At 35.8% G+C, this 26,252-nt stretch overlaps 1 protein-coding gene across 2 annotated transcripts in view; it reads right to left on the bottom strand.

Annotated features, from left to right (window-relative positions):
- Nucleotides 1-309: 309 nt before the first annotated feature.
- Nucleotides 310-26,252, bottom strand: part of LOC131054298 (probable starch synthase 4, chloroplastic/amyloplastic) — a 130,959-nt gene continuing 105,016 nt past the window's right edge. For both annotated transcript variants that reach the window (XM_057988776.2, XM_057988783.2), the window contains exons 11-16: nt 11,380-11,589; nt 3,198-3,323; nt 1,475-1,624; nt 1,223-1,284; nt 1,063-1,138; nt 310-875 (exon numbers count right to left, since the gene is read on the bottom strand). In XM_057988776.2, coding sequence (XP_057844759.1) covers nt 681-875; nt 1,063-1,138; nt 1,223-1,284; nt 1,475-1,624; nt 3,198-3,323; nt 11,380-11,589 — 819 coding nt within the window. In that variant the 3' untranslated portion in view covers nt 310-680. The remainder of the gene's footprint in view (nt 876-1,062; nt 1,139-1,222; nt 1,285-1,474; nt 1,625-3,197; nt 3,324-11,379; nt 11,590-26,252) is intronic.

Genomic DNA, 26,252 nt, shown 5'->3' with positions numbered 1-26,252 from the left:
AATTTGATTGCTTCCTCTATTGATTGCATTTGAAAATTTTGTAATACGCTTCCCAATTTTCAATGTGCACAATCATCAAATAGCTAGTTATAAAGAAATTCTGCATTTTTTCTTGCCCTGAACAATCTATTGCCTTCAAAAAATAAGGTGTCTTTGCTACATATTATCATGATATTAATAGCTTGGACTATCTCTCCATAGAAAGGTGAACAAGCAACATTAAATGGTATTCCATTTGCATAAAAGAATCATGCAATCATTGCATTAACTGCTTCTCAACCTTCCACATCAAACAAACTTCCAATGGAGTTTGAGTTGCCAATGTGTATAAATATTGATGTATTGATAAATCATATACTATACAGAGTTCATATCTGTGGCATATTCTTGAAATATGCTAAAGATACAAGTGAAAACCTAGCATGTTATGGGCCAATATTTATCCCTACAAGAAAAAATTGTAATAATTACATTTGACAAATCTTTACTTTATCTAAGATGATGACTCCACATTTTTGGTGGCAGGCTCAAGGCTAAAACTACTCTTTTTTGCATTACTTTAAAAGAATTATATTTTTTTGGTGAACAACAGGCCAATAACCAGGAGTCAATAGGACGAAAAGATAACATGATTAATCTCTTAATTATTTTATCCACAAGGGCATTGAATTCCATGCAGATCATCTCGTGGCAATGGGAATGCGAACTTGCTGAGATTTTGCTCTTGCCACAGCCTTTTCATACAGTTCTTCATACTGGGCAGCAGATGAATCCCAACTGAAATCCATATTCATAGTTTTCTTAACAAGGTCAATCCACCAATTTGGCTTTTGCTTATAGTAAGTAAATGAACGTTCCAATGCATTATTTATTCCCTGGTCAAATAACCAGAAAATTAAATTAGAAAAGAACTAAATGTGCAAATTTTGATCAACTCTTTTACAAGAGAAAATTCGGACTCTTGAAAGATAGCAAGGGGAAAACTGAAACTGCAAGCCTGAACATTCAGAAATTAAAAAATGCAGAATCCAAAGAGGTAGCGAGAACTATCGTAGACAGCACCTGTTCATCAGCTTTAGTGAATGTAAATCCATTCCGGATTTGGAGAGGAATTGTCTCATCATCCACATCAAAAACACTGTATACAACAATTAACCAATGAAACTGGAAACAAGTAACATAGTTAAATGTAACAAATTCAACTAAGTACAAACCTACCAACCTGTCATTTAGACCTCCTGTCCTCCTTACTATTGGTATGGAGCCATACCTCATAGCTATCATCTGTCGATAATCAGAAAAAGTGAGATTGAAAGTCTTACACAAGGATTCGCATAAGATTGGGAATTCTCTCCATCTTAATATTAATAATGAAATTAACACCTTTCCTGTTAAATGGACCTGAAACTCTTCCCAAAGAAACACCCATATCTCTGATGCTTACGATAATAAACAAGCTTCTGTTTTTTGTTACCTGTGTTAGTCCACATGGCTCAAATATAGATGGGATGATAAACAGATCTGATGCAGCAAAGATGTGATGTGAAAGGCCTTCATCGTACTTCAAAACAAGACGAATAGAGGGATGTTCACAGAATTGGTTTGCAATGCCCTCAAATTCCCGCTGCACATACATTCTTTTTTAACATCAGATTTGCGAGTAATTGGATTTTCATTTAAGTTGTCAAAGCTTAGGCTAGTTACAATTTGAACAACACCAAAACATTCTACTTCAAGTAGCTACATAGAGAATGACATCACAGAGTTAGAAATAAACAGCATATAAACAACTTTAATAGTTTTCGGAACATTCATTCAAGCTAATTTATGGCTGTCTGAATCAGGGTCGCTCAAAAAAAAAAACTGAAAGTTAACAGAGGGAAATAATGTTAAGTAACCCAGGAGTGTGGATTCGCAACATTGTTAAAAGATAAAACCAAAAATGGATATTGACATACATCTAAGAGATGTGAAACCATAAATTTCTACAGAGATATAAGTAGCATGCAAAGTTTCCAAAAGAATCCAACAAACCCCTAAACCCATTTCAAATAGTTGCCATTCAACTTTTGAAATTGGACGGTTGATAATCAGTCTCTATCCAAGAGCTAAATAGCTCAAGGTACCTTTTGAAACAAAATTCATTTTAACAAACTACAAAAACGAGGTACCTACAATACAGAAAAAATCATATTTATTATGAGAATCTGGAAAAGAGGAACTCGTACAAATGAGAGAAATCAGACTAATCCACCAATTAAAATCTAACCCCATAATATGAAGGTTGGAGAGCCAAGAGTTGAAACATTGTTTTTTTCTCTGCAAGTAGCTTGAATTAGGCTTTTTCTCAAGGTATATCCAAATGACAGTTTTGCAGAATTTACTTCATGTACAATTTTTCTGAATATTGATGTGTGTTTCCATTTCTGTGCTCCCTTGCATGGGCACCTTCCCGGTCACTAATATTTTCTTATAGCTCAAAGAGCCTGCCCATAATTTGAAGGAAAAACTGTGAATTCGAGAATAGAACTTTAAGTTAGTGAACATTCAAAATTATAAAACAGTCTATAGTCCTCAGGATTTTACATCATACACTTTCAAACATATTTTAGTCATGATTGTTGTTGCCTCTCATATATTAAAAAATACAAAGATACCTCTCTAGATGGTGGTCAATTTTATTCTTGATCTCTAAATTAACAGCCTAGATGCTAGCCTTTAATATGTTGCGAAGTTTAATCTGATTAGACCAAAGGAACCTTTCTCCCACCTCGCCCTTTCAGTAAACACTCATGTGCAATGGCCTAATCATTCTATTTTCCTTCTTGTTTGACATTAATTGTATACATCGTTCCTATCCGTGTCTATAACTTATGGCACAGCTCTTCCCAAAGGCTATTAAAGCCAGCAATCGAGTGATTAGAGTTTTGTACTAATTCCATCTTTGTTTTAAAGTCAAAACAGAAAAAATAAAAATTACTCACTAAAGAAGGCTCAGTTTTGATCCCTTCAAATAAAAGTATTTGCTTCCTAGGTTTTTGAATGGACAAATGGTGGTTAAAAGCCCCTCTTAAATGTCAAATCCAAACATTTTTCTATAACCAGTAAAGAATTCAGAATATTCTTGACGTTTATTTGATAAGATATTTGCATTGGAAAGCAAATACAATATTTTGTTGATGTGATAAGTTTATTACCTGAATATGTGGAACTGGGCTGGAACCTAGAAGCACAAATTGCCCTCCACACTTCAAAGTTTGGTATATAGCATGACGAATGAGGTGAACACCTTTCTGTGGAACAAGTCGAGTGATACATCCAACCTGTAATCAAGGAGCATGCATATAAATTGTAATTCCCAAATATAGATGTCGATGAAAATGACCAAGATTACAGAAATTTTATAAATTTTATGAAGGCACCAGAGTTTTAAAAAAAATGAAGGCGGCAATGATTATACACCATAGATATTTTGGTCAACTTGTATTACCAAGACCTGCGAGGTAGCTGTGAAAATATATATATATATATATATATGAGAGAGAGAGAGAGAGAGAGAGAGAGAGAGAGAGAGAGTTTCTGGAGTCCCTACATAAAATGAAACAAAATATTCATTTTTTGAGTCTGAACATGCAAGAAATCATTAAGAAAAAGGCAGTAGTGATGCAGAAGAAAGTAGGGTTGCCAAGATAACCCTAAAGATTAACTGTTGAAACCAAAGTTGAAAAACTTGGACTCAGCAATGACTCGACAGGGACAAAAAATTTAAAACTCGGGGAAAACTCGGCAAATTTATCGAATATTTGAAAATATATGATATTATTACACCAAACTTAGTTGCCCGAAACGCGACGGGAGGACAAGGTTGCGCGTTTCGATGAGAGAAACGCGTTTTCCATTGCGGACACCCGTTTCTAACAAATGTTTTCAGCCAGAGAGCTATTTCTTGGGTCTGTTGCTATCGTTTATGAGAAGGCTTTTTATCCACTTGCATGCTAAACGGTTTCTCGGATCTTGAGTATTGACAATAAGTTTAATCTTTCACTTCACCTACCTACTCCAAATGCAAATTGACAGACTGACAGATTAAAGTGGTTGGTTTTTACTGCAAGTGTAGATTGACAGAGAAGAATAATTGTTTTTCACTGCAAGTGCAGATTGACCGAAAAAACTAATTGTTTTTAACCTACGAATGAATGAATTTTTATTTATTACTAAATTGCAGATTGACCACCGATAGTTTGTATTTTTAGGGCATCTCAGATGGTATTTCATTCATCAAATAAAAATCATGCATGTCCAACTTGCCATCTCTACTTGTCGCCTCAGAGCTTATGATTTGCATGCAAAATCTCAATGTAAATTTAGAGTATCTCTACACGTTTTTTTTAATGATTTGCATGCGGGCATCTATATATATATATATATATATATATATCCGTTTCTTATGCGCAACTTCTAAATATTCCATTTCTCGTCACGTTGCCCTTGCCGTTGAATCTCTAGTTTCTCGTTTCTGGTAACTTAGACACCAAAAGGCGTTTTACAATGGCAGAATGAAGTTTTAAAATGTCTATACATAAAATCCACTTTTTTCCAAAGATAAGGATAAGAATGAATATTTAAAATTATAAGGATATAATAATATAATAATACTAATTTTTTAATAGGTTTTTCCTTTGGTAAAGAGTATAATAGAAATATTAAAATATAATAATATAGTAATAATAATTTAGTATTAATTACAATATAATAATATAATATTTTTTCAAGAGGAATAATGGACAAATAAAATAACTGCCTTCATATTGATATCTTTCAGGCTTCAGCATATTTTACATAAAAAGTTTTTAATATGGATATGCTAGTAAAGTATTCTTAAAAAACATAAATTGTAGAACATATTTAAATCAATTTTTATATATTGATTTCTATCATATATAAATCAATTTTTGAACTTAATACATATTATCTTTAACTCTCCTAAACATGCTATATATATATATATATATATATATATATATATATATATATATATATATATATATATATATATATATATATATATATATATATATATATATATATATAAAAGTTCATAGATATCAATCTTATTTTATTTAAATAAGAATAATCTTATAATTTTATTAGTTTATAATATATATCAACTGTACTTCAATTTTCATGGACTAAGGTATTAGTTTGTCTTACTATTTTTAAAAAAATTATATTAATATTTATATTACTATTTTATTTAAAGAAATTTAACTTGTGAAATATCTCAACATAAAAAATTGAAAATCATTGTAATCCTCACCCCAATATTCGAGAGGTTCAAATTATTTGAGCAACAATCATCAGCATTGAATTTCACTTGCATTACATTTAATTGTAAGAGTTGTAATCATCAAGGATCTGCAGTCATCGCCATACCCTAATTCACTGCAATTGTCCTTAAACACACTTGAAAATGCATGAAATCACTAAAAATTGTTTTACTGTCTGGCAGAAAAAGGGGTTTCCATCAATTTTGACAAGTTTTTGACAGATTTTGAAGCAGAAATTGTGAGTTTTAACATTTTTTAATGAACAAAATTGAGTGAGTTTTCTTATTACGCAGCCACAAGTTTATTGGTGAGTAACTTGCCACCAGTTTTAGCTTGCAAGATCTGCAAGTAATCATTGAGTTTTGCGTCACTGGTTGAAACAACTACCTTCAAAAAATTTGCTGCCCACCATTATTACACAAACTAATGTATGAAACATGTGAAGCCCTTATACAAAATTATAATGGACTCCATGGAAATGTGGAGATTATTCAATTAATTAATCAATCTCAATACCTACTATTGAGTAATTGAATAACCAAACATTAAAAAAGTTAAATGGTTGACTGAAAGCCATTCAATTGAGAGACCCTTTATCTGACTTATGGCTAGAATTTCATCTTAATTCAGATTGTTCCAGTGAAAGGTAATCACAAGTGACTTGTCTATTTTTGTTTTTATGTCAAAACTGTAATGTCCCCTCTTTCCTAGACGATCACTCAGATGATGAGATTTGCCCATTATCCATCTCTGAAGGCAAATCTAGTGGTTAGGGGATGATTTTCTTGGCATGAGAGGACTTTCTACACTAGAGATTGGCATTTGATTGGCATTATTATGAGCAAATAATGTATTTTAATATAAGGTTACTTTTTGCTAAAAATAGAAAATTTTATTAAAGTGACTTTAAAAAGTTAAATTATAAAGTAACTTTATAAAGTTAAAATCATTAAGTAACTTTATAAAGTTAAACTATAAAATTAAGTGAAATTATTTATTTTCACCCAATTTGGACGCCACCCTAGGATTGGACGCCACTTTTGGAGTTGAAAGCAAATTTAAAAGAAGCATAACGAGGCGTTGGGTTCCAAGATGAAGGGATTTTTATAAAGAGGGTTTTATTTCTCATATTTGCTCATAATGGATGGATCGATTTCAGAATTATTTCACAGAGTAGCTCATGCCAAGTATTTCCATTTGTGCTACATTGGATGATTTCTTCAAGCAGATTTTATAGTTTCTTCAGCAATAAGGCACCTAGGATTGAAGTGTATTCATATCAGGTATATTTAATAAAACAGGATGCCACTTGGAGGACGATTGGGCATTGTTTGGTGAAATTCTCTGCAAGGGTTTCAGTAGAATTTGATTGCAATAGACATAGGGTGATTTGTGAGCAGATCTGGAGGGTTTGAAGCCTCATTTTCCAGCCATACAATATCCAAGTCAACCGTACTTCTCTCCTTGCAGCCGTACCATTCCTCCTACAGACCGTACCATTTGGGATCAACATTGGAGTTCATGCAGATTTCTTGATTAGCAATTATCAGCAGCAATTTGTTGATTCAGTCAATTACCAAGAATAAATTATGGAACAGTTTGTGATGAACATTAGAGATTCCCAGTTCGATTTAATAATCTTGCCTAGGGGCCAGGCGTAGGGTTCAGCATTTCCATGGTTACTTTCATTATTTGTTTTCAGTAATTATTGTTATTGCAAATAAAACCAATTGGTGCCCCTTAGCAAGTCGGGCGCCCCTATTCAAGTGTTCCCTTCAGTTCTTCAATAAAATTCCTCATCTGGTTGAGCACTGGACTTCTGGGTATGCAAATTCTTGTTCATGGTGTCTCAATTCTCTAATTTTGAATAAATGCATTGTTGATCTAAATAAATTAAAACTCGGACTTTTATATCAGTCTTTCATAATCTTTTCATTTGGGTTCAAAAGGTATTATTTTCTTACATATGTTCTATGGTAAACCCCATTCCATCATCGGCATCGAAACTCAAACCAAAACCTTGCAAACAAACACAAAAACTTCAATAAGCAAGCCTAAACAGATCAGACCTTGGAGGGGATCTTTCAATTACTTCTGCATGAGATGACTTTCACGTGCTCTAAAAATAATGTGATGTTGGCTTTGAATGCTCTGCCAATGCTTGAATAGTGGTTAAAGATTTTATAGTGTCTGCACCATTGATGAAATACTTACCAAAAAATCGTTGATTCTTGAAAAACTAGCAAGTAGTTATGCCAAAAACTCACACAAAAACTTGCAAATTTTTTGAGAAAAAACTCGCCCAGTTTTTGGCAATTTTTTTCTCAAAAACTCTGCAAGTTTGGCAAAATCTCAATTACAAAGAGAAAGAAGGCCTAGACTGTCAAAAAAATTCTAATTTTATTTTTTCAAGTCAATCTCATTCTCTTCATCAAAACATATACATGAAATATAACATTTAAGTATAAGAAAGGAAAAAGACATATTGAAATCACATTTCAATATGTCTTTTTCCTTTCTTATACTTTAACTTATATTTCATGTATATATTGGCAAGATGTTTGAGAGTGGTTTTAGATCTTTAGGAGTTATAATGCAAATTCTAAGTTTTTAGAGATCTTTTAAATTTTCAAACTTAGTCACATTTCAGTAATCAGCATTCTCTTGCTCTCTTTATCTCACTCACTTTATCTACCCTAAATTCTAGACCTATCTCTCTCCCTATCACTCTTGCTGTAACCCCTCTCTCTACCGCTCTCTATCTCACTCTCTCCTCTCTCCCCTAAGATCTAGACCTATCTCTCTACCTCTCTCCCTCGCCCTCAAACCTCACGAGGGGTGCTACTCTCAACCTCATTTTGGCGAGATGGAGGAGCCACAACGGAATCCTATGACTAGACCCTCTAGTTCTACCTCTCCCCTAGTTTTCACTAGAGTTGAGAAGAGCAAGATGTAAAATGTTTTGATGTAGTATTTACTTTTAGTTTTACAAAAACAATTTGCTATTTTCATTTTGTTTCAGACTATCAGCCATCAGCATTCCACATGAGGATGCCATTTTGTACCCAATTTGCATTTAAATCAATAAAATATAACTAGACTCAGCTTGTTTCTTTGATGTACTCATTTATTGACTCATTGGATGCATCTTCTCATTGAATTTTGCAAAACAAATACGTTTCTAATAAAATTTAAGCATTTTTTTAAGTTGCTGAGTTTTTGACGATTTTTTGCCAAGTCGCATTTTCAGGCCTTGCCGAGTTTTTGCTGAGCCCGAGTATTTCAACTATGGTCTGCACCATGTTTTTCTACTCTAGCTCTTATCGTTCGTCTTGTCTTGCCAGTGTAGACTATCACAACACCTACATTTAATAAGGCAGACCTTGCTCCTAAGTTTTGATTCTATTTTATACTTATTGATGGCTAAGAAACTGCTTAATGGTCTTTGTGGCCATTGATAATTTGTGAGAGTTTCCTTAAAAATAAGGCAAGGTAACTCCCCCCTACCAATAAACGGCTAGAACCCCTGGATATAGGGGGTGGGTGGGAGGATATAGGATAAGTCCGGGTGGGGTTCCATTGTGGTATGTATGATTATGTTGTCGACAAATGATATCAGGATAGTCTTTCCTTTCTCCATGGAATTGTGTATTTCCACTTTTTCTTCACTTTATTTTAAGGATTTTTTATCCCCTTTTGTACCTATTAAATATAAAAGAAACTCCATACATGTTCCATTTCTTGGTCCACATAACTGAAATCGGTACTCCCAGCATTATTGTGGCTGCGGTTGTGAACATCACCTCTACTTGTGATTAGTAGTGATGACACTCAACACATATATCTCCATGTGTGTATTTCCTTCTTGTACACTTTTCTAGCAAGGGAAACACCCTCCTTCCTTGTCAAAAGTAGATCCAAGAAAGAAAAGTTACCATCTCATTCCATTTTCATGGTGAATTGAATGCTAGCAAGCTGACCCTTCTAAGTATCCCAAAAATTTCCTTAGCTCATCTTTCCTATGTTTCCAACAAACATTAGTATTGTCCACATATCTCTTCCACCAATTTAGAGTCAGTGCTGTCAATTGCAAAGCTTTGCTCTTTAATTTTTCCATATAAAAACTAGCTACTTAAGGAGAGAGAAGCAAACATTTCTACCTCTTCTTCCTACTTATAATGTTTACCTTGAAAGCTGAAAACTATGGATCTCAAGCATAAATCTACTAGCAAAGCTGGAAAAGTCACTAAGAACTCAAAACATTAAAACAAAGAAAATTAGAAAACATAAGTAGAGTTAAACCATAGGCTATACATATATAATTTTCCTCCTTCATAAAGTTTTCTAAGTTTCTGCTTTTGGGAGGCATGACTTTCTACTTTCACAGGGGCAGTAGAATGATGATGTATTTTTGTTAGGTGGTGTTGGTATTTTGATGTTGTTTAGTTGTGATTGTCATTGATGGACACACACTTATTTTATGTATGAGTTATTCTCCACTGGTAATATGTGTTGTATTGCTCACACCAGTATTATATGTCATTAAATGTTTAGTCTTTGTTTGTAGAAGACTATCAGTGTTTTGCAGAAAATGCTTACCAGTCAAGGCATGACCGAAGACATCAAGCGGTATGAAGACCTCAAGCGGAACGAGGACCCCTAGCAGCAGTCAATCTTTTTGATCGGAACAATATGTTCCAATTTACCAGTCTTTGTTAATCGGTACACTATGTTAAACCGGTAAAATTGTAATGTGTGATGAGTTATCATCCACCGACACTTTGTCGGTGTTTTTGTGCCGTGTTACCAAATGTGTCTAGATGCTTTGAACCTAAGAAATTGTAATCCAATCTCATTGGACCGACATGAAATCAGCTTCCTATTTAAGGACATCATGTCTAGGGTTTTAATACGATGAATGTATGTATGTGCGTGTGTGTATATTGGAGAGAGAAGTTGTTATAGAAACATCGTGCAATAGATATTAAACATGCAAAGGATAGAAGACTGAAGTAATGTTGCAATGCATTAACAAAGAGTTGTCAAGGATCTAATCAAGCATTCTGTGCTATTGTCTAGATCATTCACTTGTTGATTACTAATCTCTTCGACAAGTTTGAAACCCTTAACCGGGTAGGCCCCGTCAAGCCTTTTGTAAAATCCTCTAACAAGGTGGTTCACAGTTGTGGATCTGAAATCCTTTAACAGGGTAGTCTTTAACAAGACTTATCTCCTAACAAAGATCTGGATTCCTAACAGGATCTGTTTTGGTGAAGAACATTGTAAGGCCTTAACCAGTCTGGTTACTATTCTGCAGATAGTTGACTTGTGAGTTTTACTCACCATGGTTTTTCCCATTTGGGTTTCCACGTCAAAATATCTTGTGTTATGGTGATTGTGCTTCTATGGGTGAATGTTCTATTTTCTATTTGGCTTATTTGCGTTTTAACTAGTTTGTTGTTTAAACTACTATACTGGTCTGTAGTAAAATTGCTTAAAAGTTGGGTTAAGTTTTTGGGCATACTAATTCACCCCCCCCTCTTAGTATTCATCAGGTGGCATGATGAGGCATTAACACTCTAATACATGTAACAAATGTCATGTATTATTTAGTGTTAGCATGTGAGCAGAAGCAGACAAGCACTTGTGTTAACAAAATAGGTAATTGCAGTCATAAATTCGCGTGCTATGATGTACAGAATGTCTCTCATAGTCGATAAAATACTTCCCTTTCTAACTTCTCCCTTAACCATAACTGATTAATGGAGCTTACAATTTCCAGGTCCCTGGTATCAAACCAACATTATCTATGACTGATAATTGATTCATCAAACAGTACCATGGCTGATAGTGAAACATTACACTTTCAACAGATTTGTTTTTATGTCCAATGGTTTTCACTATACATAAAGGATCAGATTGTAAAGCATTAATTTGAAAGTCTTTCAACTCCGTCCTTGATATAATTGTTGTGAAACAAATATACACCATAAAAAAGTTGAAATAATCATCACCAGATCTACTCCAAACAAATAACTACAGCATAACTCACTAGTGGAATCCTCGCATGAGGTGCAGCTAATCCAAGAATTTTTTGTAATGCAGCTTTACTCTGTGCCTTTCCACTAAGATCATCAGCACTGTACTGAAAATCCAAAAGAGGATCAGTTGAGGGGTCCCATGCTTCTGTGTCAATCCCATTTAAAATTCCAATGAATTTCTTTGAATGAGCAGCTAAAGTTGACTGAAGGCCTTTGCCACCCTACAGAAACATTAAGTACATATAGTTAATTTTAAAATACAAGAAAATATATAAAACAAGTTTTTACAGTCAAGCATATGTTGTCATCTGGAAAAATTAAGATACCATACTTTTCAATTAATAGCAAAGAAGCAACAATAATGATCAGTAAGTGAGAACATGCTTTAGTTGCAAATTAATGTTATATAAAACTGATGTTAAGTAATACTAACAACTAAATTGATTAATAATTGGTTATTTCTATGGCCCATACAGAACGGTTCAGAACAAGAGAGCCAATAGAGACACAAGAATGTTGGAGAGTTTATAATGCTAGATAGAATGGTCTGGCTCTTGCAATGGAAAAATCTAGAAAAACAAACTGAAATGGACTCAAAAATTTTTAAAAAATTAGACTTGATATGGGAATAAATCCAAGATACTTCTCCCTTGAAATTATCTTATTCTGGAAACTAGCTATCTATGTGCTGTATAATAATTTACAAAGCAATCAAACTTTGATAATAAAAAAATTTCTGTACAGTGTTATTGCACTTGATTTGAAAACTATACCCAGTATACACTTTTCGAGAGAACAGAAATTGGAATATGATTTTACACAAAAAAAAAGCTAGGTTGACAGCTTCTTAGTCAGAGGAGCTGCATCCAGTTCTGTGTGGCCAGGTAATCATATGGGGGCCAGTATGAACCAATATGAACTGTCATACATTTTCCCTAACTATTGCAGCGAACTCAAGGGGCTTTTTAAGTTTTTTTCATTCTGTTTTGCTGCAATCTGTTCAATGGAATTCTCTATTCATTTCATACTGGTTTGATCTGTTTGACAGCGATAATTCCATTACCTTTGCTGCCATTGTGCTTGGCAGGCAGCCAATAGAGTGAAATATTAAAAAAGTCATTGGTAATTCCAAACACATCAGATGCAGATTCATTCCAGAGAGCTTGGAGTGCAAGTACACCATGCCGTAATACATGTTCAGCAGGAAATTTGCACTAAACAAATATATTATTTAGTTTAACATTTTAAATTTAATACATTGTATTAAATTTTAATTATTTTTGACAATATAAATAATAATATATTTAAACTTCAAAAATTTTATATTTAATCATAGTTTCATGAAATCTTAGAAAGGGGGAATGAGTAGATGATAGGACCAAGGGCCTAGATTTGGGGATAGCAGAGAGATGGCAATGCAAATATGAAAAATATATAGTACTTCAAAAATTAGTCATAAACAAATTTATAAGGAACCAAATAGAAAATGAACCTTTGAAATACCAAACACACTACACTGAACAATGAAAATACCAATAAACTGTATTCAATGATTACATTCAAAATACAAATGGCCAGTGTCTCAAGGCTTTATTCATCCCCAAAGTCCATGCCAAACTCATACACTCAAACTACTAGACACCTTGAGGTTAAGCTCCTCCAAACCAATACCAACCAACACTATTTACGTCACATCATCATCAATTTGTGTTGTCTCCTCTAGTTCTACATTCCATCAGGCTGCTAGGCTTTCCTCATAGATAAGCATGTTGCAATCAATGAGATTCAAGACACTATGTACAGTTACAAGCTTCTTTGCCCTCCTAAAGGTAGGTATTTTCCACTTAATAGAGTAGATGAAGCTATAAATAGACCAATTCCTCTCAAGTGCAAAAGAACTAACAACAAATGGGTGGCTAGGGTGGTTGTCAAAGAACACCATCTGGATAGCTATTAGTTAGTAGCTAGCTATTGTATCCTGTTCCACTATCTGGCTTCATATGATAATGCCATTTTGTAATCCATATATATTCAACAATCAAACTTAATAGAAAACACTTCCTCACAGTTTTTAGACTCATTTGATACATTTTGTAATTGAACTTTACAACAAAAAACAGAGTTTTTTTAATCAAAGTAGCAAGATACGCTACCCCCCTCTACCATACATGTATGAGTGTACCCGATACAGATTTGGATACATAACAGCATTGATACAGCATGACTACCATACCTGCACGTGCCTAAAAAATTCTCTATTTCCTACCATGCCTGATTCGCAGGAATTCACACAATTTCTTTGTCCAATGTCTTAATTTAATTTCTGTAAAATCCGACAACTATGGGAAAAAATCTGCTTTTTGTTGTAAACTTGTAAAAATCCTCGCTGCATTGATTTTGTAAAATGCATGGGTATTGTGCAAGCAGCATGACACAGGGAAGGAGCAGCTTCATTTGCCATCCTTTAAGAATTTCTAAGCTCAAACCTGTAAATTAATTTTACTAAACATATGACTTCATCGGCATTTTAATACTCTTGTTAATTATATCATTTTATTATTTTTTAATATAATAACATAATAAATGCCCTACCCCCAATTATTGTAGTGTTTCACTCTTATACGGTTCGGTTGAAAACTAATAAATTTTTTGTTTATAAAAATTCTAACTTTTGGTTTATATTGTTGCTCTCTCGAATGAAATTTATTTAATAAGTGCAGATTTTTTTATTTTAAGAAATTGTTACTATAACATTCGTTTTCTAAACGCATTGACCCAATCATAGTCTAGGGAAAATGAATTGTTGGAAAAAACTATATAAAATGGGACTTGTATTTTATGGTCATGTTTGGTAATGAAGTTTTAAAAGTCGAAACTCTCTTTGAAAATCTAGTATAAACATTTAAAATATACTAAATAAATATTATTTAAGCCTTTAAATATAATTATTAAAAATTAAATAATATTATAAAAATTTTAAATTTTAAAAATCTAATATAAATATTTTAAATTTATTAAATTAAAATTATTATAATATAGTAATATTATGCAAAAAATAGATAGATTATTTATTATAACAACTTCAAAAATATTATAATATTAATATGTTTAAAAAATTAAATTTTGTTAATTTTAAGATCAGATCTAGGGTAAGCAGATATAAGACAATTTAATCAAATTTGCATAGCATATACCCTGGGAAAACCCTCCAACATGAGGGAGAAAAACCCAGCAACAAGTATCTCTTATTATTTATTGAATCAACTCAATTACAATGTGGCCAACAAAAAGCCAATAAAGAGGCCAATTACAAGGCCAATCTGCACAACAATAATAACATCAATATAATGGATGTGTCATCCTCCAAGTACATATCGATCTGCTATATGAACCTATGAATGCATGAAGTAGAAGGCAAATATATTGATGAAAGATTCGATGCCAAAGATGAGGGCTTCAACCTCATTATATACCCGATTGTCCTTTCTCATGAAGAGGGACGACTCTTCATAAGGTGGTGACTATCCAAGGCAAAGAGATATGTCCATTAGTTATGTCGACCCCATAATAAATACAACTTGGATGGTGATCGGCCCACATAGAAAATATAAAAACATAACGTATTAATATCTTTGAGATGTCTCTCGCCGCTAAACACATTAGCCGATAATACGTCAACACTCCCTCTTTAGCTAGGGAGATATCTTTCCTGATATATGTGTCATGGAATGACATCCACCATGGCTACTCCCAATGGGTGGAACAAAGTTCATCAAGGTGGCACTCAACATGATGACATCCATCATGGCTACTCCCATGTATGGAAATGAATATGTACACAAGTGCCCATCATGGAGTCACTCAACATGATTTCATCATCTCATCATGACATTCACCATGGCTACTCCCAATGGGTGGAACAAAGTTCACCATGGCTACTCCCAATGGTGGATGTCATGGAATGACATCCACCATGGCTACTCCCAATGGGTGGAACAAAGTTCATCAAGGTGGCACTCAACATGATGACATCCATCATGGCTACTCCCATGTATGGAAATGAATATGTACACAAGTGCCCATCATGGAGTCACTCAACGTGATTTCATCATCTCATCATGGCATTCACCATGGCTACTTGTTGACGTGTATTTTGTACACAGCCTAACACAGAATAAAATACCCAAGGGTACCTTATCCTCTCTTGAATAAAGTTTCCGAATGCTGAAGATATCGCAAAAAGGATCAATTGGAGAAACTTCAAGGTTCTTGTATGTAGGATCTCTACGTGTGGATAAGCTCTCTGTGGTATGATGTGATTTGCTGGAATCACAAGGGGACTTACATTTGATGATTGAACTTCTGATTTACCTTTGAATATTGCTAGAACACAGGATCTTACTGCCTTAGATTTGAAAAATGGAAAAAAGATGAGGGCGAAGAGAGGATCTAATCCTAATACTAAGAATGTAGGAGCAATGATTGATCTTTGATGAAACTCTAACTAGGTCTTGTTTTGACATCGCAGGACCATCTCCACAAGGCTAGTGCGATCTTCGAAGGGAAGCTTTATGATGTTCAAATCATCACTGCAGGCATAGACACCATCAGGTTGATGTATATCAATGAAGAAGCGACAATTGAAGTTAAGCTTAAGCTGAACGATTCCAGTTGACTACACAAGGCAAGTCTGCAATCAACAAACTGCTAGTAGTATGGATATGCGAATTTCACCATCAATCAAGCATATTTCTTCCACTCATCTAGTAACATGAAATCAAATATGAGAAGTATAAAGACCATGCAAATTGTCGAATTGACCCATAAATTTCACCATTTCTTCAATGAAGTTACAGGTCTTTTACAACAACATCTTGGCAACAATCTTTGCCTTCTCTCTCTACTCTACTCTAATTACTATTCTATCAACTAGCTAACTACTCTCTATTTGTCTTCTAACCGCTTTCCAACTCCTTCCTAACTGCCTTTAAAAAATGAAATGCCAGGGCTTATATAGTGCCCTCAATACAATTCGATGACTTAGATCAATTCGAGATCAATGGCCAAGATTCAACAATGAAAACCCTAATTAGGGTTTGTTACAACCATTACATAACATTTAATGCTTGACCAATGATAAAATTGTATTGCTTGGACACATGTCCTCTCTAGAAAAATCGACCAATGGATAGCCGGGGTAGGTACATTGGAGTTTGTGCCACCTTCCATGAGTTAGGTACATTGAATCTGGACATGCTGAGGTGGACCACACTGACTGGAGAAGTGATGACTAGGATGCCACCTCGTCTGACACTTGTAATTTGGTAAATATTCAACTTGATGTTGTTGAGAAGCTAGCTTTAATTAATTCTTCTGGAACTATCTGCTTCTTCAACGAACCCTTGCTCTGACTTCTTGTGTCCTTGATTTGCAGGATGATGATGTACCTCGCCTTGGAATGCTAGACTGGAGGAGGCCGCCCTTGTCCTTGCTTGATCGTCCTTGAGGAGACCGTCCTTGATCTGGCTTGATTTTCCTTGAGGAGAACCTTCCGACTTGTAGATCCTTCGAGCTTGGGAGTCGCCATCTTGATACCTACACAACATTTCAAAATTAGTAATATATCTTGAAATCTAAAAATTAAACTTTAAAAGGAAGATTCAAGATTTTAATTAGGAAACTTCATGATAAATCTTGAGTTATCATTTCCTAATTAACCATGCAATACTTAGACTTTTCTAAAAAATGTCTAAAAAAAATCAAACCTTGAATAAGGGTGTCAAGATGATTTTGCCATACCTCTTCTTGAGAATTAACTCTAAGAAATGATGTAAAAATAGATGAATTTTGCTAGGCAAAGTGTAGATCAAAGCTCTCCCTTGGATACAATGCACCTCCTTTAGCTTGGAAAAGAACTCCACCTTCCTCTTCAAAAATCTGGAAATTCGCCTTCAAATACCTTCAAAACATCTGGAATTTATCCTCCAATCTAGCAAGAAATACGCCTCTCCAATAGCCTTCAAGGTGAATTTCGCCTTCCTCAAATTGCTCTTCAAGTTCGCATGAGAGATAATGCAAGAATGATTTGAATTTTGAAAAAAAAACACCTCCAATATATAGAGCGCTCACCTTCCACTTACCCATGAGGCCGACCTTGCAAGTAAAGGCAAAAAATAAATAAAAATAAAAAAAGGAAGAGGCCGACTTGATAAAATGAATAAAAATAATACCTCAAGCGCTTCATCTTTTAATTTTAATTTAATAAAAATTAATTTTAAATGCCTTTATAATTAAAATTTCGATTTTTCTAAGGCTCAAAAATTAATTTATTAAATGCCATGCCCCTTTATTAAATGCCAATTTAATTGAAATTTTTTAAAATATTTTGAAGTTTTTAATGAACTTGGCATCTAATGCGATTTGCTAAAATAAGGCAAAAAATAACGAATGTTGATAACTTCGCTCTGGTCCCTTGGAGAGGGACAGGAGCGCTTTTGCCAATTGTCATCGAAATTTGTGGTCCTTGCAACTCCATTCCACCCCGAAGCACCTTAAGTATCATTCCAAACTTGTGCTTTGGCCTAGATTCGTCCAAACTTGGCGAGAAGGACTGGATATTAGGTTTTTCGCCCTGGTCCCTTGGAGAGGGACAGGAGCTATTTTGCAAATCCAAGCTTATCCGTCCTTTGTTAGCCTTCCAAATTATATTCAATGGATAAATCATGTTTTCCTTGGTCTCTTCAAATCATAAAATTGTCTTGATCCTGCAAGAACAGTGCAAATTTGAAATTCAAGCTCCGGTCCTTCAGTGAGGGACGGGAGCACTTTTGCAATTACAAGCCAATTCGTCCTTTGCTAGCTTCGAAAATTATCTTCAACGGATCGATTGTGTCTTCCTCCACCCACCTCAAACGCGAAACTTGCTTTCCTTTTGCCAAAAACTTGCCTTGAGGGAAAATCGCTCTGGTCCCTTGGAGAGGGACAGGAGCGCCCTTTGAAAATAGCCCTGGTCCCTGGGTGAGGGACAGGAGCGAACTTGTCATTTAGGTTGGTTTTCTCCTTTGTGGCCCACTTAAATTATATTCAACGGACAAAGCACACTCCCCTTGGCCTCTTCCAATCGCAAAATTATTTAAGTCTTGTGAGGATAATGCAAATTTGGGATTCAAGCTCCGGTCCTTCAGTGAGGGACAAGAGCGAATTTTGCTCTCTAGGCCAAATCGTTACAATTTTCATCAAAAAATGTCTTTGCTAAGGAAGATATCATCTTACTTCATGCTATGAATAAAAGTTAATGTCCAAAAAAGGTCTAAAATTGTGCATATAAAGAAAAGCACTCTGGTCCTTCAGTGAGGAACAGGAGCGAATTTGACCTTCTAGGCAAAAACTTCATCATTTCATTGTTTTTGATCAAGTCTGGATGCTCTATCATGCTCATTTCGTCCTTCACCATGCTTTTGATGTCTCAATTTAACCAAACAAGGCTAGGAATGGCTCAAATAAGTATTTTCGCCCTGGTCCCTTGATGAGGGACAGGAGCATTTTGCCTTGGTCCCTTGGAGAAGGACAGGAGCGAAATTTGCTCTAGATCCTCAGTGAAGGACAGGAGCGAAATTTGACTTTTTGAACTCTATCAAGATAATTTTTATGGAATATAACATCTAAGTATAAGAAAGATGAAACATTTCTTATACTTTAAGTTATATTCCATATATACTTTCAGGATGTTTGAGAGTGGTTTCAGACCTCCAGGAGTTATATTGCAAAATCTAGTTTTTTGAGGTTTTTCAGTTTCTAGACTTAGTCAAATTTCAGGATCAGGACATTCCAGACTTAGCCAAATTTCAGGACATTCCAGACTTAGCCAAATTTCAGGATCAGGACCTCACTCAAGCTGGACTTGCTTATCCATGTGAGCCAAATTTCAGGATCAGGACCTCACTCAAGCTGGACTTGCTTATCCATGTGATCCCCCGGGCGACACTCAAAATGCAAGGGCTAACTGACAAAACCCTAAAAAACCTAAAAAGACAAACCCTAAAAAGCAAAAAAAGCAGGGGTCCCCATTTGCAATGGGGCGATGTGTGAAAACGTCACAACACTACTCCCAGAGGGTGAATGAACACAAGTGATGTTGTCATGGAGTCTCTCAACATGACATCCACCATGGCTACTCCCAAAGGGTGGAACAAGGGCTTTCACCTCAAAACTACCCTCTCATAGAGAAGAATGCATTAACAAGGGCTTGCACCTCAAAACTTCCCTCTCCTCATCCTCATTATATACCCGATTGTCCTTTCTCATGAGTCAGCCCTCTTCACAGGAGGGACGACGACTCTTCATAAGGTGGCGACAATCCAAAGCAAAGAGATATATCCATTAGTTATGTCGGCCCCATAATAAATACAACTTGGATGGTGATCGGCCCACATAGCAAATATAAAAACATAATGTATTAATATCTTTGAGATGTCTCCTGCCGCTAAACACATTAGCTGATAATACATCAACAAATTTAAAATATTAAAATTCTGTTATATATGTGTCTTTTATTTTAAATGCTGTATCCTACTTTACTAAAGTTTCTCTAATAACTTTGAAAATCGTGTTATGTGTGTGTGTGTGTGTGTGTTTTATGAATGATGTATCCTACCTTATCCATATGAGAGGTCTTGAAAAATGGTGAAATCTGTATCCATTTCCATATCTATGTCCATGCAAGTTTGGTTTTTATAAGAAATTTTAGTACTTTTTAAGATGCCAAGTTTTTTATGGGTCAAAAACATTGGGCTCTCTGGGAACTCTCTGAGTCCGAGTATGCGATCTATGGTTTAACCCCAGTTAATTATTGTCAGTAGATTTCCACAATCCATTCAACTGTCTATAAGCTACTTCTCAAGGAGGATCACGGTAATTTGCCCCTTTTTTGAATTTTGGTCTGCTCCTGTTTGTGTCAATCTATATATTCTGAATGCCTTTTTCAGGTAGTAACAATATAACATACACTGGTTAGACAGTAATCTGTGTTGGCTCTTTTTGGCACGGTTCATCTCTGTTTGATTTCTACCTCAAGAATTGCTCAGTTTTGGCCAGGGTTATCAAATCCTGATCTTTGTGAGATAAATGATTGGAACTTGCTGCTCAAAAGAAGGGATAAATGATCATCCATTCACCCTCATATGTTTGGGCTTACCATCATCCTCCCAGGCTGTTCTATGCTGCTTCAAATGATCCGCGACACTTTTTCCTAACACAAATCTTAAGCATGTGACCATACCTCTAGATTCCAATTTCAAAGCCCCTCCCTGTAGCTCTAATTTTGCTGTCCTGTCTTTGCACAAAGACACAGTAAAGCAGTTATAAGCTCTCCCATTTTAAATCTAAATCTCCAACGTAAACCCAGTACAGGTCAGCTACATCTTCCTAAGGTTCAAAACTATTTACAAACAGAAAATAGAATCCTTTTCTGTTGATGTTGGAGTGAAATAAACTTAAAAATGAGAAAATACAGTTTTGAAACTGAGTAATAGTATATATAAATCAATCTTTGAAATCGTCTTATGATATACAAAGTATAAAGCAGATGTGCTGACGCAATGGAGCATAACATTTCTCTATGCAAAAACATTTAAATGCTCAGGAAAAAGGACAAAATCTCAGATTTCCAAAGAACAGCACAAGGATTCTGATTATGAAATGGATCAACCAACCTATAATCATGAATAGTAATAGTTCAAACATAAGTGAAATTAAACAACTAGATCATGCCAAAGGAAGGCTTTATAAATTGATCTTTGATGATGTATCCTGACCAGGCTAGTGCTGGTGTACTAATGTGTTCCTTCGCAGGTCTTTTCATGAGAGGCAGCTCTTTTTATTTGGGCACCAAATTGAATAATAAAACAGAAGCTTTGGCTGTATCAGGACTTTAAATGACTATTGCCTTGGGTTGCAAGAACCTAGAAGTGGCTCAAGGAATATCATTGATTATGCTTGATTATTGAAAGATTTTAGACAATTTCTTTTGGACATTGGCTCAAGGAATATAATTGGGTAACTGACTATGTAGCAAATGTTGACATCAGTTAATTACAGCTTATGAAAAAATTCCAGCAATATGACTGAGGCATGGAACATTTTTCCTTAACTTAATTTTCTCTTCCCCACCACCTTCTCCCCCCCAGCCACCAATTGAATAATAGATTACACCCTCCTTTAGATCACTTCTCATAATTTGAATGATGAGGACTTCATTTTTTATTAATAACAAGTATTCTTGAGGACATTGGCTTCTCTTCGAATGGACTCTTCCCACTTGTAACAATTATGAACTATTGTGTGACCTCACTATGAAACATGTGAGCGGCTGCTTTAGCTGGCAACCTGTTGACGTGTATTTTATACACAATCATACACAGAATAAAATACCAATAGGCATCTTATCCTCTCTTGAGAAAATAGTCTCTAACTGCTGAAGATCTACACGAAGGATCAGTTAGGTAGACTCCAAGGTTCTTTTAGTAGGGTCTCTACGTGTGGACAAGCTTTTAGTGGTATGATGTGATTTGCTGTTTCCTCCAAGGGGCCTTACGTATTCCAAAAGTTCAAAGATTTTCTAAACTAAAGAAACTTTCAAAAATAGCAAAAGGAGTAGGGTTTAAAAGAGGTCTAATCTAGCCTAACCCTATGAATGACTTAGTATGGATGAGACTTGGCAAGATTCAACCAACTTCAATTTTGCCATAAGATAACAACTCAATTGAAATTAGTGCAATCTTCTAAGGTAATAAAATGATACTCAATACATCAAAGATCAAGGACACTACTACGAAGGTACATATCCAAGATTCAATAATGATTGAAGATTAAAGGACTCAATGTATTCTCCAGTCGACCACGCAAGGCGTTCCTACAATCAGCAAGAAGCTAGTGGTTTGGATTACGAATCCTACCAAATATCAAATCTCACACTTAGTCTTTCAAATTAACAAACTACTTTGATTGAGCACGATTCAAGTAGATCAAACAACCATGAAGATAACTCTAGAAATTTGCAAGAAAACACCATAACTTCAATATTTTATTGATTTCCAAGTCATCATGTACAACAATTGCTTGAATTTCTCTCTTCAAAGCTCAATCTTACTACAAAATGAAATTGCTTCTAACTTTAATCTCTCTTACATCAACTATTAACTCTCACACTATTCCACTATTTCTCTATTATCTAATGAAATGAAAAATGGGGGTATAAATAGCATCCCCAATTACAATGAAAGGTCCAGATTGAAAGTAAATCAATGGACAAGATCATGACACCTAAACCCTAATTAGGGTTTGTTACAAATGGCCTCCTTTTTACTGAACAATATTAAATACATAGCCAAATATTAAATTTGGCACAAAAACCTAGGAGGCATAAACAAATGAGAAATAAGATGTCATGTCATCTGTAACAACCTTTCATCTAGAATCTTATTCCCTTTCCAATTCTCTTTCTTAGCATATGCAATGAATTTTGTCACGATTCCTTCGATTTCTGCGATTGGAATCTCGGGAAGATTCTTCATACTCTCTTCTAAGTGGATGCCCTGATCGAATGCATCTAGAAGAGCCGCGTCCCAAGTAGATTCAAGTTCCTTCGTCCTCTCAATCAGGAGCATGATGGCGAACATCTGATCATACTGTTCATCTGTAACATTTGCGTCCTTGCAAAAGATGACCTTGATTCTATCCTCTAGTTCCTGCATTTCCACATCTGTCTCGACCTCGATCCTTCTGCCAAGAATGGTACGAAGTACCTCAAATACTCTGTCCTGGATCGGATTGATCACCTCCTCAACTTGGCTACATCTAGTACTGATGTCCTCAAAGAAAACATTCTTCATATGGAGTAAGGTTGACCAATGAAACAAACTGTGAGGTTCTCCATCCAAGATCCTCTCCTGCGCTAAAATCTTCCTTGATGTGTGTCTAATAACTTTCAAGACAGGAATGATAACGTCCTTGGTATGGGCGAATGCAGCTACTGTTATCATCAAATTGTGGATCATCTCAAGAACCTGGATAGCTTGATGAATAAACTTCATCATCCTTGTTACAAACTCTACAGCCATTGTATGAGATCTATCCATCCAATTACTTGTACGTTGGACCATGTTCCTGAATCTTTCTGCTTCATTGATTGATTGAAGCGGCAATGCTTGTACTGGTGATCTAACTGGACCCTGACGTCCCAAAGGTTCATTGATGTGACTGAAATATGTCCTCCATGCACCGACCTCTCTCTCAAGCTTTCTGTTCTTCTCCATTTCTTCTCTAAGCTTGTCTTTCAATGCCTCAAATGAATCGGTAGCATCATCTGGAGTCTGCTCTGCGGTAGGTGGTCCTAACTCAAAAGTCTGTATATCATAATCCTCTGCTAGGATCTCATCCTCATATTTGTCTGCTGCTGGTGTAGCTATCTGCAGTTTTCTGGATCCAGTCTCATCTCGAATCATCTTGGACATCTTGGTAGCCTTCTTCTTTTCTGTTACTTCGTGTGAACGTCCAACAAGGCTCTCTAAATCAATTGCATTGTCCTCGTCCTCTACTACAATCACCTTGGTTAATCTTTCCTTCAACCAATCTGGGATAATCGATCTTGTTTCTTGAACTTGAATCTCTTTATGCACTATTTCTTCTTGTCTGGGAGGAGATGTTATTTCATTGTCTTCTTTGTCTTCATCTAACTCATAGTCTTGGAGAGATCCATCTGGTGAACCATGCTGTGCCTGTCCTTCCTCCTGTCTATCGTTCTGTACCATCGACTCCATGGATTCTTCCACTTGAATTGTTCTCTTCTCAGGTCTAGAAGAAGTACCAGATGATCGATCTCTGTTAGCCTCTTGTTTCTTCTTGGAAGACTCTCTCTTTCCAGGTCTCTCTTTCCTCTTCGAACCTCTTGAATGGAGATTGCCCTCACTGGCACATCGAAGGTTACCTTCACCTGAATTTCTAGGATTAGGATTGCCTTCACTCACACTAGCTCCACCTTCGGCAAGTTTCTCTTCCAAAGTGAAAGACATAGCTATGCCTTGTTCTCTTAACTTCTGATGCTGAATGTCAACCCATCTGCGAGTACAAGACAAGACTGGTGCCATCAAAGTATCTAAATCCACGACCTCGGGCTCATTCCAATCTAACCTTACTGTTTTGCTTTCTCGATCATAGGAAGACTGGATATGTCTGCCACTGTCCTGAGCTTGGTCGGCCACTCTGTAAATCCTGCATTTCCTGATGAAATCCAAAGGCAATCTAGAATGCATTTTTCGTTTCACTTCAAGATCATCTAAGAGGTTCATCATAAAATCTTCGATCTGATACTCATGCCTAAACCTTCTACCGACCGTCTCCTCTAAATGTCCATGCGGATCAAAGCTTTCTCTCAAAACAAAAGATGAAAAAGAATATAAGGCTAACTCCTTCTCTGCGTTATCCATGGCTAAAGCATTAGGACATACCTCAACTGAATTACCCAAAATGATAGGTACTGGAACTCCATTCTGATGTCTGTGTCTGAATGCCTTCACATATGCTGCCAACTGTCTTGTTACTTCAAGTAACACAATTCTGTCTGTCGGATATCTCGGCAACATGTATGGTGGTAAAGGACATCCATGCACTCTAATATAAGTGAACTTGGGAAACTGAATGAACCAAGCACCGTACCTCTTTATGAATTCCTGGGCATCCTGAGATAACCTGTTGTGAATTCCACCTTGCAACGTCCTGGTGATGTTCATCGTGAAAGTATCATTAACCAACTTATAGTTGCTCCCTGGCGGATGATGCAAGTAGGCATAGGAATCACAAGCTCTGACCTCGCCGGGTCCTCTTCCAATCACTCCTCTGTGAGGTAGTCCTGCGTATTCAACACTCCTGATCAAGGCATAGATGACATATGAACTCATGTGGAAGGACTTAGTAGCCTTGAGTCTCCTCAACTGTACGTCTAAGCAATGACTAATCATCCTAGCCCAATGTATTGTACCTTTCCCTTGAACAATCACCTGGATGAAGTAAAACATCCACTTCTCGAAATAGAAGGCATGAGGGGCTCCTGTAACTCGGTTGAGCAAGGTAATTAAATCTCTGTACTCCTCCTGGAAATCAATCCTGTGCGGCGTGTTCGGGACCTTGCTCAGACGGGGACGGCTTTTGAGTAGCCAGTTCTTATTGATAATGCTTAGACAAGCATCTGGATCATCTTCGTACATTGATCTGGCTCCTTCTATGCTCTTGTATATCATGTCCCTGTGCTCTGGAAGATGGAAAGCTTCACTTATAGCTTCCTCTGAAAGGTATGCCAAAGTGTTTCCCTCATTGGACACGATCGTTCTGGACTGTGGATCATAGTGACAGGCACACTCGATCATCAATTCATGGCACTGAATAGCTGGAGGAAAGCCTGCCGCCTTAATGATACCACTCTCGATTATTCTCCGGGCGACAGGTGATGGCTTACCAATGTAAGGGACCTCTCGAAACTTCTTTGTGCTGAAGTTCCCCAAGTTTGTATCTCCAATGTGGCTCCACTTCGACACAATCTTAGTCTCCACTTCTTCAGTCTTCTGATCTTCTTTCATGAGAGCTGAGCGACTGGTGGATGCTCCCGCCTTCGGGGTCGCCATACCTACACAACATTTCATAATGAGAATAGATTTTGCAATGAATAACATAGATTAGAGGAGAAATTTTAGGAAACTTCATGATAAGTCTTTGAGTTATCATTTCCTAAAATAAAACGATTGAGCTAGGAATTCAAAATTCAAAATATTAAAATATGACGATCAACAAATAAAACAATAAAAATCAAATCGCCATACCTCAATAGAGAGCTAAC

Source organism: Cryptomeria japonica, chromosome 4 (assembly GCF_030272615.1).
Source record: "Cryptomeria japonica chromosome 4, Sugi_1.0, whole genome shotgun sequence".
NCBI lineage: Eukaryota > Viridiplantae > Streptophyta > Pinopsida > Cupressales > Cupressaceae > Cryptomeria > Cryptomeria japonica.
This window is presented reverse-complemented; position numbering and strand designations above follow the sequence as displayed.